Source organism: Leptopilina heterotoma, unplaced genomic scaffold (genome assembly GCF_015476425.1).
Source record: "Leptopilina heterotoma isolate Lh14 unplaced genomic scaffold, ASM1547642v1 Lhet_64, whole genome shotgun sequence".
NCBI lineage: Eukaryota > Metazoa > Arthropoda > Insecta > Hymenoptera > Figitidae > Leptopilina > Leptopilina heterotoma.
The window spans coordinates 498,958-512,903 of NW_025111150.1; the positions used below are offsets into that span (position 1 = coordinate 498,958).

General features: G+C 22.3%; 2 protein-coding genes across 2 annotated transcripts in view; one reads left to right on the top strand and one right to left on the bottom strand.

Annotated features, from left to right (window-relative positions):
• LOC122509911 overlaps nucleotides 1-13,946 on the bottom strand; it is a 195,987-nt gene that overhangs the window by 88,947 nt on the left and 93,094 nt on the right. Inside the window, exon 3 of the mRNA XM_043624234.1 lies at nucleotides 12,365-12,500. The gene's annotated coding sequence lies outside the window, so the exon portion shown is untranslated. The remainder of the gene's footprint in view (nucleotides 1-12,364; nucleotides 12,501-13,946) is intronic.
• On the top strand, nucleotides 666-9,103 carry LOC122509904 (secretin receptor-like). Its single transcript, XM_043624228.1, has 9 exons — nucleotides 666-714; nucleotides 4,038-4,351; nucleotides 5,901-5,995; nucleotides 6,054-6,219; nucleotides 7,386-7,542; nucleotides 8,117-8,247; nucleotides 8,406-8,497; nucleotides 8,566-8,704; nucleotides 8,906-9,103. The coding sequence occupies exons 2-9, from the start codon at nucleotides 4,040-4,042 to the stop codon at nucleotides 9,017-9,019; spliced, it is 1,206 nt and encodes a 401-aa protein (XP_043480163.1). The 5' UTR covers nucleotides 666-714; nucleotides 4,038-4,039; the 3' UTR covers nucleotides 9,020-9,103.

Here is a 13,946-nt window from a genome sequence, read left to right on the forward strand (position 1 = left end):
GTAATTACAGTCAGACGTAGGTACAACAAAATATATCTATAGAGAATGATATTTCTAAATATTTTCTACATAAATTTTCAATAATTTTTCCCTTTTACATATAAATATTCACACATAAAAGAAGAAAATTCTATTTTACAGAAATACTCCATATAAATTATTTAGTTAAACACAATTGTAATTTTAATTGTAACACAATGAAATAAAAGCACAGAAGTACATTGTTTCGCAAGTCATTGTATTTTATTATACTCCCGACCCTAAAAAGGACGGATTTTCAAAATAGAATCCAATATTCAAAAAATGGTAAAATTTATATAAAAATTCACTATTGATTAATACTCTGCTTTATTCGAAAAAGTCGAAAAATTAAAATATTAAAAAATAAAAAAAAATAGAAAGGAAAATTTTGTTTTCGAAAATTTATGGTAATTACAAAATAATTAAAAATGTTACCAAAAAAGCAAAAAATGGACAATATTATCGAATGTAGTTATTGATAATAATATTTCAAATTTTATAATTAAAAAAATTTTTATTATAATGTTGGACGAATTTCAACAATTAAAATTAAGTTTGCGCTTGCGCTGACTTGAATCGTGAATTCAGAACAAGTATCTGGCAAATTCGGAAATCCTGCGAACTGTTCAGACGTCAAACAATCGTTTAACGAAGAGGATGAAACTTTTTGTACAGACATAAAATATTTTTCAAGTAAGTCTACAATTTTTCTTTATAGAATAATAATAATTTAATAATAATAATAACAAAAACTAGTGGAAATTAGAAATTCTATTCAAAATTCGAATTTTTTTTTCAAATAAATGACCAAAATTTTTGTCAAAAATTTCTAAACAAATATTTAAAGTTTAAACACAAAAAATACTTTGCCATTTTTAATTTTTCAACTGACATTCGATTAGAATTTTCGGTATTCAAAATTATATTTTGAAAAAAAGAAAAGAACACTTAAAAAAAAGTTGTCTCGGAAAAAATTTTCTCTTTATTTACGAAATGATTCGTTTTAGATCGCGAGGAACGTGAAAACTGTTTATTAAGTTCCATTTTATTTTTAACGCGCAAAAATAATTTAAACTGAATAAAATGTACCCATTTTTAATTAACAATTTTTAAATAAAAATTCCTTTTTTTCTGAAAACGGAGAAAAAATTTCAAAAAAGTGAAAAAAATTGGAAAAAATTTAAGTGATTTATTTTATTATTTGTAAATGTTCAACTGACATAATTAATTTATAACCTTTTGCTAATTAATTGCATTCAACTATTTTCAACTATATTTCTCTAAAACAAAAAACACAACAAAATTGTAGCAAATGAAAGTTTTTCAAAAATTCAAACAAGTTCTTATAAGAATAATTTTTCAATAGACTCACTCTAAAAGTGTGTTTACAAACAATAAATTGAAATACTGCGCAAAAAATTTCACTTTCCTAAAATCCTTTAAAAAAATTTGTATGGTGTATTTCACGCATTCTGAGAAAAGGTCGAAAGTCATCTCTTGTAATGCTACTGTCAAACATTATAAATTCACAGTCTCAAAATTTCTCATTGTATTCATCGAAGCGACATTTAAACTGTCTGATAAAAGATTAAATGTAATGTTTGATTTACTTTTACAAATTCATTCATAAAGAGAAAAAAAAAAGTTTCAGCATTAAAACTTCTTTTTTTTATTTTAAAATTTCTTTTTCTATTTTAATTGTAAAAATATTTAAATAATAATTTAGTAAATAATGACAATAATTGATAATAATAATTATATTTAACAATAATGACAATTTTAATAAAAATATAATAAAAAAACTAAATAATAATAGTCTACAGAAAAAAAATTAATTGATTCAAATAACTTATTACTTGTTTATTATCAGAATAAATATTTATTAATATATTATCAGTTAAATAAAATTTATTTGATTCAAGTAAATATTTATTTGATAATAGACAAATAATCCGTTATTTGAATCAAATACATTTTTTTCAATGGAATAATAATAATAATAATAATAATAAAAATAATAAAAATAATAATAATAATAATAATGAATATTAATAATTATAATCCTAATAATAAATTAATTAACTTTCTCTATTTCAGATAATAATGTTACAAAAATTTTTTGAATTTCAAAATCAACAAGTATTAAAATGTGATCAACTACTAAAAGGTTAGCATTATTTCTTCAATTTTTAAAATATTTTTTTCAAAATACACTGCAAAAAATATGTCAGTTTGTTCATCTCGATTTTGTGTTAAAACTACGTACATTATACCAAATATTATCTAGTAATAAAAAATCAAAATTATTTTTAAATTACGAAACTAATTATAGAACTAAGAATTCGTTTGAATATTTATTATTCTAAATCCAAAAATAGTCAAAATTTAAAAAAATTAAGGATTTAAAATTTTTTAATTTAAGAAAAACCGTTCGAATTGTAAGTTCTTCAAGACTTTGTTTTTACAGTGTAATTAACTATGTTACTAACATTTTGAACGTTAAAATAAATGAGACGATATTTTTTTTATTTCTTTTAATTTGTTTTTTTTTATAAAACGAAATATTTAATTCTTAATTAATTAAATGTTTATAATTTTTAATAGTTTTCTTGTTTTTACAAAAATTTAAAAAAATAATTAAACAAAAAAATTTTTGTTCATTTGAACATTTAAAACTTTAGGAAAATAACTAACTTTCTCTTGAAATTGGAATTAGTAAAAAAAAACTAATTAAATAATAAAAATTCAGTTGTACTGATTCAATTAGTAATATTTCTACTAATTAAATAGTTAATATTGACAAATTATTAGTTAAAATTAACTTTTAGGTAACGTCAAAATTATTGAAATTGTGTTAAAATTACAAAAATTTTCTGTAACTAATTCAATTCAATTTATTTATTAATAAATTATTATTTATTTACAAATAATTAGTTATTTTCTAATAATATTTAGCTATTTTTTAATTGTTTACTAATTTCTAAAGTAAAAAGTCACTCAGGATATTATTAACAATTAGTTAAATCTAAATTAGTTAAAGATAACTTTAACTAATTTAGATTTAAAGAGTGAAACAAATTGTCCTGCACAAAAAATTTATTTATTAATAATTATTTATTTACTAATAAATAGGAACTTTTAAATAATTTTTAGTTATTTTTTAATAATTTCTGAAGCAAAAAATTCAGTCAGGATTTTACTAACAATTAGTTATTTTTAACTAATTTATACTTAGAGAGTGAAACAAGTTGCCCTGCACAAAAAAATTATTGATTAATAATTAGTAATTTTCTAATAACTTTTAATTATTTTTTACTAATTTCTGATGTTAATAGTCAATAAGGATTTTACTAAAAATTAATCATTTTTAGCAAATTCGGATTTAGAGAGTGAAACAAATTGTAATTGTAATTGTCTTGCATAAAAAACATAAATAATATTTTGAATGATTTAAAAAAAATAGTATTGAAGAGAAAAATTTAGAATTCGTTATGACATGTGTGATAAGATAATAAGAGTTGATGAATTGTCAGCTTTTAATCTAATGTGTGGTCCACTAGTCTGCGTCCTTCCTCGGACGAACGTATCGCACTTATTTGTATCCATGGAAACATACGAGAGTGACACGTTCGCGCGAGGAAAGCATCGTTGCACACAATTAATTAACAGTCTTTCCCAACTCTTCAAAACTTCATTTATAGATAATACCTTATCAATAAATATATTACATGAATTTTAAAAACGATTTTTTGTCGATTTCTATAGTTCAAAATTTGGTTCAATATTTTCAAAATTCCAAATAAAGAATCAAATTGAATGAATATTTATTCCATTTATTATTGCGCGGGTGTTTTGAGATATCTAAGTACGTGTTTAGAATTAATCTATCAAATTTCAAAATTTTAAATAAAAATTTTATTTGAACCAAATAAAATATTTAGTTCGTTCCAACAAGACAAATGTCTTTTTTTCTGCGTGAGCATTTATTTCTTAACGAATTTAAATTAAATTTGCAGACATGAATTCGACGATAAATGAAACAATTGCCTCTTGCCCACCAATTTTCGACTCAATATTGTGCTGGCCCAGAACAGAAGTTTCTCAAATCGCAAAATTGCCATGCCCTTCGATATTCTTAAAGGACCATAGTTCAAAGCCTGCAATTGCATTTAGAGAATGTTTGGCAAATGGTGAATGGTATCAGGACAAAAATGGTGCATCGTGGAGTAATTATTCCCTCTGCATTCTGTCCGAGAGGTACATAACAACATTAAACGATTTAAATTTAACGGAATATGATGAAAAAATTCTCAACTCCAATTTGACACTTGTAAGTAAAATTTTATGTATAGTATTGACAATGTCCCAGTTTTCAGTTTTATTTTGATGATAACAATATTGTACAAAAGAAATTATTAGTTTTAATCTGTTTAGTCAATTACACTCAGAGAAAAGAAATATTAGATACTACTAAATTATTTATTATTTGTATGGAAATACTTATTATTTATTATTATAATTAGAATTATTATTTGTGATAACATGGTTGCCACAAAATGATAAATATAAAATTCCAGGCTTTTTTCAGGATTTTCCAGGTCAATACTTACAAAATTCCAGTCAAAACTTAAAAAAATTTCTGTCCAGAAATTTTTTTAAATTAAAAAAAAATTATTTACTGTTCCTAAACTATGGCAAGAACAATACCAATTAATATCTGGGTCATCAAAATTAACTTAATTCACAATTCATAAAAAGTAACCACAGCCGATAATCAGCAAAAGATGAAAAATTATTTTTTGAACAAACTTTATCTTCTGCTTACTAACAATTGTTAGTCAACAAATTTTTTACTGGTCCCAATTTATTGCTAGAACAATTCCAATTAATACCTGGGTCATCAAAATTAATTTAATTGACAATTCATAAAAAGTAACCACAGCCGATAATCAGCAGAAGATGAAAAATTATTTTTTGATCGAACTTTATCTTCTGTTTACTAACAATATTGTTAATACAAAAATCGTTTACTGGTCCCAAACTATTGCTAGAACAATTCCAATTAATATCTCGGTCATCAAAATTAATTTAATTCACTATCCTTAAAAAGTAACCACAGCCGATCATCAGCAGAAGATGGAAAATTATTTTTTGATTGAACTTTATCTTCTGTTTACTAACAATATTGTTAGTACAAAAATCGTTTACTGGTCCCAAACTATTGCTAGAACAATTCCAATTAATATCTGGGTCATCAAAATTAATTTAATTCACAATTCATAAAAAGTAAACACAGCCGATAATCAGCAGAAGATGGAAAATTTTTTTTTTGTACGAACATTATCTTTTGTTTACTAACAATATTGTTAGTAGAAAAATTTTTTGCTGGTCCCAAACTATTGCTAGAACGATTCCAATTATTATATGAGTCATTATCTCCTGTTTATTAACAATTGTTTGTCCAGAATTTCCCGGCTCTGTGCCAACCATGGATAAATAAAATTTTTATTTAAGACAAATAAAAAAATTTTTTAGATTCTGTGACAAACATATTTTTATTTTACTCAAAGAAATTAATTATAGTTGTTTCAAATAAAACATTTCTCTGAGTGTTTCCATTCGACACCCAGAAAAAAGATATTTTTTACTTAGAGCCAACTGGGTGCCAGTTTTCGGATTCATTTCAAATAAATCATATTTGATTTAAATAAACTTTTTCTCTGGGTGCAGAAGGGAAAACCAATAAAATGCTTGCAAAATTGAATTAAATTCTAAATAAATGAATTTTAAAAAATGGACAGAAAATGTAACATCAACAGTTGTTATATTCTTCAATGCATTTTACGAAATTTAATTGTTTGATTAATTGTTTTTTACAGGAATGGTTACCGAGAATAAAAGCAGTTTCACAAATTGGATATGCAACATCCTGCGTTACTTTAATCATTGCTTTTATTGTTTTTTATTTACACAGGTACGTTCAAGTATTTTTATCAATAATGAGTATTTTGAGCTAATGCATTTTTATATAGAAAATTGCAGAATTCACGAAACAGATTGCATATGCACTTGTTTGCATCATTTATTCTGAGAGCGTTCATATCCCTTCTCAAGGATTGGCTTTTTGTTGAGGGAACAGGACTCACTGAAGACTTTGTCTTCAGGGATGGAGAGAAGTTCTTTATCAGCCAACACAATGTTATTATCATCATTATTATACACTGAAAAAAAAATTTATTTCCTTCAAATAACCGATTTACTTAACTATTGGCAAAATAATTTTGATACTGTAAAGAATTTTCAAATACTTGAATCAAATAATTTTTATTTAAATTAAATAAATTTTAATTTAACCAATAATTTTAGTATTTGAAGCAAACGCCATTTAATTCACCCAGAAAAAAATTTTATTTGAACAATATATAATTTTATTTAAACAAAATAGAATTTTATTTAAATTAAATAAAATTTATTTTGAAATAAATAAAAAGTCTAGTTGACACTGAGAGAAATATAAATATTGTTTCTGGGGGTAGATTTAAACAAAAATTATTTAATTCAAGTCAATATTTATTTCACGATAGACAAATAATTGATTATTCGAATAAAAAAAAATTTAATGTTCAGTATATTAACGTTTAATCGAATTCAATTTTTATTATTAAATTATTAATTGGGTCATTCCGAGAGGAATTTCCACTAATAAAATTTCTTTTGAACGGAATAATTTTGTTGGGTTTCTTATGAAAAATAAGAAAACACGTATTTTTTTATTTTTTTATTCGATGAAAATTGTGAAAGTTGTGATTTTTTAAAATTTAACTTCTTCAGAGGCCGAAGATTTTGAAACACGTTTTTCTTCAATACTTCTGGAAGACAAGAAAAAATTTACTACATAAAATTTATTCGTTTTTTCTCAAAGTTTTTAGATATTCAATAAAAAATTACGTATCTTCTACGAAAGTATCGAAAAAATTGAAATTAATTCTTAAAAAATGATTTTTCAAAACCAAGTGATCGATTAATTTTATTTTTGAATTAATTTCAATTTTTTAGATCCTTTCGTTGTAAATTAAAAATTATTTGATTCAGGTAAATATTTATTTGATAATAGACAAGTAATCGGTTATTTGAAGCAAATAAATTTTTTTTTCAATATATTTTTACTCCTTCTTATCTATTCTGATTATATATTGATATAATTAATTATTAGGGGGATTTTATTAAAATTTTAAATTGAACAAAATTCAATTATAAGCTGAATAAAATTCAATTGGTAATTGACTTAAAATTACATAAAATTCAATTGGCAATTGAAATAAATGAAAAGAGTTAATTTCGATGAATATTTAATTAAATTTTAGGTTTGGTTTTGCAAGACAATCACAAGTATATGGCAATATTGCATTTTGGCAAATTACACATGGGTATTGATGGAAGGCTTATATATTCATAGACTGGTATTTTCGTTATTTTCTGCAGATAAAAATACTATCACCCTTTATGTTGTAATAGGCTGGGGTGAGTCAATTAAATTATAATTTTATATATATATTACTTATTCTTTAAAAATTTTGATTTTTAAAATTAAAAAATTCCTTTAAAATGATTAATAATCTGAATCAGTGCACGGAAAAAAAGCTTTACTTGGGACAACGATAACTATTCTAAATTAATTGAATTTCTTTTGAAATTTCATTATTTATGAAAATAAGTGAATTTTGGATGCATTTTCTGAATTGTTTCTTTAAATAATTGAATTCTTTTGCGAAATTTGATAAAAAAATATTAAATATAAAAAATAATTGAATTTCGAATATTTTTTGACAGTAATTGAAACGTTTTAAAGAATTTGATTATAATTTTTTTAATTCTAGTATTAGCGAATTTAAAATAGTGGAAATTAAAAAAAAAAATAGAAACAGTAGCTTTTATTGGCTCAAATCTAAAAAAAAGTAACCAAATAGTAGCATAACGTAAAAATAGTAGTAAATAGTAGGTTTCAGTAGATGTGTGAGAAGTCTGAAATTTAAAAAAAATTTAAATAAATAATAATAATAAATTTTACAAATTTAATGAAACGACATTTTTACAGGCCTACCAGTAATTGTAACCATTCCATGGATAATTGCTAGAATAATATTTGAAGATGTTTTATGCTGGACAACTAATCATAATTCTCATACCTTCCTCATAATACGTATTCCCACAGAAATCTTAATTTTGGTAAGTGTATTTGCCAGTAGAAATAAATATTCAAATGAAATATTCAATATTTCATTTTGAATATTTATTTAAATTATTATTTATTCTTCATAAAGAAGAAATAGAAATTTTGTCACATACCGAATAATTATACAACAAAAAACTTTCTTTAATTACAGTTTAATTTTTTTCTCTTTCTAAATATCGTACGAGTACTTTTTGTGAAATTCAAAACATCCGTTCTTCTACAGAGAAAAAAAATGCAATACAGGTAATTTTTGAACCTTATTTCAAAATTTAAAAAAGGAAAAAAAAATTATTTTGTTGGAAATTTTTCAGAAAATGGGCTCGTTCAACTTTAATATTAATTCCATTGTTGGGAACACATCACAGTTTATTTATTGGATTGTCTTTCTATAAGGAGCCCCGAGTGGAATTAATCTGGCTCTTTTTTGATCTACTTTTCGTATCTTTTCAAGTAATTATCATCATTTTTAATATTTTTTTGAAATCAAATAACTATTTAGTTATTTTATACATACTGAAAACAAATTTTTATTTGAAAAAATAAAATCGGAAAAAAGATTTTCCGATCTTTTTTCTGCGTGTAGTTGTTTGATTTTAATTATTTTATTTATACAAAATTGAGATTCAATTAATTTTCGATTTTTAATTACAGGGCTGCTTTATTGCAATTCTCTACTGCTTTCTAAACAATGAAGTAAAAACAGAAGTTATTCGTTCGTGGAAAGCTCGAAAGTTGAAAAAATTCGTCAAAACAATGTCAAAATAATCAAGTGTCAACAATTATACGAAAATTAAATAATTTAAGAAATAAAATAAAAAAAACCTTTTTTTAAGGTAAAGAAGAATGTATTAATTCAAGTATTTTTACAATTTTGTAGATTTTTTATCCAACTTAGTTTAAAATTTTACTAAATCTATTTATAAATAATTTTAACATTTTTTATATGTTTAGAGATACGTATTTTTGTAAAACCAAAAACATTAATAATCTAATACTAAACAATAAATATAAGTTTTTATACTCGAACTCTGAAGTGAAAATATATTTATTTAAAAAGAAACTTTGCAGTTTTGTATTGTATTTTAATTTAATTTTTTCTAATTAATTAATTTTTATTATTATGTATTATTATTTATTTATTTTTAATTTTGTTTTGTTTTCTTTTAATTTTACTTTAATTTTCTTTTAACTTAATTTAATTTACTTTTAATATTACTGTGAATTTATTTAAAGATAATTATAATTTTATTTTGATTTTATTTCAATTCTATATTAATTTTTAAATTTTATTTTTCATTTTTGTATTTTAAGTTAAAAATCTATATTTTGTTTATCATCAGACGATAAGGGTCACACAAACTACAGAAATTATGTGAATATCGATTGTCCGTTTTCGAGCTTGTTTAATGCTGCCATCTATTTGGATTTCGTCCTTTACTAGATATCCTTATACACACAAAATTAAGAACAGAAATTTTCCAATAAAAAAAAATTACTGATTGCAAAAAAAATTAAAACGTGATATTTAACAATTATTAAATAAATATTTATTTCTATTTCAAATAATTTAGGAACTTATAAATTATTTTTTTAAAACGTGACGCAAAATCATTGTAATAAAATTACATTTTTAAGAAGAAATAAATAAAAATTTCTTTTATTTGAAAATTCAGGGGTGCGGTTTTAAAAAATACTTTGACTTTGACTTTCGATTTTGAATTTGACTTCGACTTTAATTTTCACTTTGACTTTCAATTTGACTCTGACTTTTAATTTCAATGTCAAAGTCAAAATTAAAGTCGAAATCAAAGTGAAAATGACATTCAGAGTCAAAATGAAAATCAGAGTGAAAACGAAAGTCAAAATCAAAGTCAGAATGAAAATGAAAATCAGAGTAAAAACTTTCGTAAAAGTCGAAACAGATTTTTAATTTTGAGAATATTTTTTTAATTTAGCTTCTGTAAAAGAATATTGTCATCATAAAGAAAAAGTAGAATATTTTGATTAAAGGGTGATTGAAGAATTGATGATAGTTTGAGGGGTTGTTGATTTTAAAGTAATGAGGTGTGAATTGTCCCACGACATAACCACAATAACAATGTTCATCAGGTGAAAGCCCCATGTGTTAAGTTCGTTTTGCCCTTTGCCACACGAAACATTAGTATTGTCACGTGTCGACACGTGCGTAGTATTCTATTTTCATCACAATTATTATAGACATGTATACTTTAAAAAAGTGTTGAGCGATTACAACTCTACACTTTATCAAGAAAAAAAAAATTAAAATGTCAACTTTTTATTTAGATTTTATGGATGGACGAAGAGCAATTTTTAAAATTGACTCATTTCTCTTGATGCAATATTATATTATATTCTATCAATTCTGTATATGCAACAATTAACTGTAATAATCTTCGTATTTCATTCATTCATTCTGTCTGTCCACACAATAACTTTTTTTTAAATAAATATTTAATCAATATTATTTTTCCTTAGGAATTAAGAATTTTAAAAATTTTAAATTCAACAACTTATAAAAATATTGTTATAAAAACATGAAGATATTATTGCGAAGGAATTTATCAAATATTTGTAAATAATTGAATTCCTGGGAAATTTTTATTATTTATGAAAAAAATTAAATGTTTGTGTACTATTTTTGGGAATTTGAAATTGATTTGAAAATAATTGAACTTTGGGGAAGAATTTTGTTATTTATTTAAAGATAATTGGGATTTTGACGAGAATTTTTTTTTTAATTTGAAAGATAATTGAATTTTATGAGAAGAATTAAAATCACTCTTGAAAATAATAGAATTTCTGGAATTATTTGTAATTTTTCCAAAATTGGATTTTTTTTAGTGTTTTCAACAAAACTGAATTACAAATTTGTAAATTCTATTATTTTTAAAATTTCTAATTTGATCCTAAAAAGTTGGCCGCGCGCTTTAGCACGCGAATTGTTGCTGATAATATACTATCAATATAAAGATAATAGTAAATAAATATTCTTTTTAAATTTTAATTAGTAAAAATGTTTACTAATTTGAATATTAGTGACTGATTTTTTGCTTTTGAATTAATTAATAATTTTACTAATAAATTAGTAGAAATTACTATTTATTAGTAAACTTTACTTATAAATTAGTAAAAATTACTATTGATTAGTAAATTTTACTTAAAAATTATTAGATATTACTAGCTTTTTTTTTGTAAAATTTACTATTTCAAAAGTAAAAAATCAGTCATTAGTACAAATTAGTAAACATTTTTACCAATTAAAATTTAGAGAGATAGTCTTTCAACAATGCTATAAAATATGGTTAAATTTTTGAAATAAAAACCGAATAAATTTATTGCTTAAAATTCAAAAATAATAGAAAAATACGGGAATATTTTAAAATTGGAATCTAAATTAAACTTGTTAACTTAGGATCTTTCGGTATTTTTTTTGAAAATCATTAAAATTTAAAATATATTTGTTGCCTGGGAGTTTTGGAGTCGTTAAATACGAATATTTTTTAATAATCATTGAATAATTATTTACGAGACTTATTTTTATTAAACGAAATTAGACGAAAATTGCAATAAGAATTGAATAAGCAAATTCAACACAAAAGGCCTAGAGTCGATTTCTCGCGCATTGAGTTTGAGTTTCAGATACAAGAATATAGATTTTCGAGAGGCTCAGGTGCCAGTCAAGAAACATCTGAGACTCCTGGATGAAAAATACACTTCGTTTCAAGTTTCAATATAAGGAAAAACATAATTATTATTTTTTGAAATTGTGCCGAATTATTGTGCATCTATTTATGCACGCCAAAAAAATTTTCCAATTTCCCTACAACACCTACAACACTTTATTTGAAAGGAAAAAAAAAATTCCTATTTTCTGAAAATTAAAAAAATTATATTTTACCTTTATAGATACAGTATATACCTACATGCACAAATGTACTTTTAGAAAGAAAAAAAGTACAAATTATAGAGCGCACGATAAGAAAGATTAGAAAAAATTTATTATAATAGTAAACAAATACTACAAAATAATACATTTTGTATCAAACAGGGAAGTGATTAAATAATATTAAGTGATTAAAAAAAACTCACCGAACGGTGAGTCCCACGTTGGGCGACAGATGCTATGCCATCGCACCTCCTCTTGAAGAATACGTCAATATGATAGAACTTTTCTTTTTCTTCCACATGCTCTTCCTGTCCTTCTGATTTATACATTAGAAATAAACTGAAAAAAACGAAAGAATTGTTTAAGAAAAAAAAATTAAATTAACCTTTAGATAAGTGGCTATAACAATACGGTCTTTGTTAATGAAGATTAACTTTGAGGACTCAGGTACTAATTTCGTTCTCTATTTAACGTATGGAAAATGATATCCTTGACTTAAAGTCTTAGTTTAATACTCTACTCGACAAATCAAACAATTATTAGAATTAGAAACATTAGTTACAAAAAGTAAATTTAAACGTCTTTTTTCACAAATTTTGATTGTTTGATAGCACAGTAAATCGTGAGGTATTAAAAAGATATTATGCAGATTAAATTAACACCAAAAAAGATTAAAATAATCAATTTTGGTGTTATTTTTTACAATAAATGAAATTTTAGTTTATTACATTTTTTTATAACTATAAAACATGAAGATATCGATAACTCCGAGTCTTCGACTCGGAGTTATCGATATCTTCATATTTTATAATAATTAAAGATGACCAAGTAATAAAATAATTATTTTATATTATAAGAATATTATACTTCTTCAAAATTATTTTCATTATTTCAATTCAATTAATATTTTCAAAAAATTTTAACTACAATTTTACTTCGTATCTATTATTATTAATAATTTTCGAAAAAGTTCTTTGGCAATTTTCAAATCCATTTGTTTACAATATTCAATTTCACGAAATTTCAATTATTCCTAAATTCTTTGATTAAATGCATATTAGAAAATAAAACCCTCAAATAATATAAAAGAAAATTCAATTAAACTTTTTCAAATTAATTTATTTTGAAAATTCAATTATTTCTCAAAATTCACGCTATATTGCTTTTAATATTCAATTATAATCTAAAATTTTAACTGAAATTCATTTTTTTGAAATGAAAATCAATTTTTATTGGAAAATTCTACAAGAATTTAATTATTTAAATGCAAAAGTAAATAATTTATTGAATAATTGAATGTTTCTCAAAATTCAATTCTCATAAAGAATTTTAGTAACAAATTTTTAAATAAAATAATAAAAAAAAATAAATAAAAAAAAAATAAAATAAAAAAATAATAAAAAATTAAAAAAAATAAAAAATAAAATAAAATAATAAAAAAATAATAAAATAATAATACAAAATAATAATAATAATAAATAAAAATAAATAAAATAATAAATAATAATAATAATAAATAATAAATAATAAAAAAAAATAAATAAATAAATAAAAAAATAAATAAATAAATAAATAAAATAAAAAAAAAATAAAATAAAATAAAATAAAATAAAATAAAAAAATAAAAAATAAAATAATAAAAAAATAAAAAATAAAAAAATAAATAAATAATAAAAAATAAAATAATAATAATAAATATTATAATAATAAATAATAATAATACCTAATAATAAAATAATTGAATTCTTTTGTCGAATTTTATTAAAACTTGCATGAACATAATTA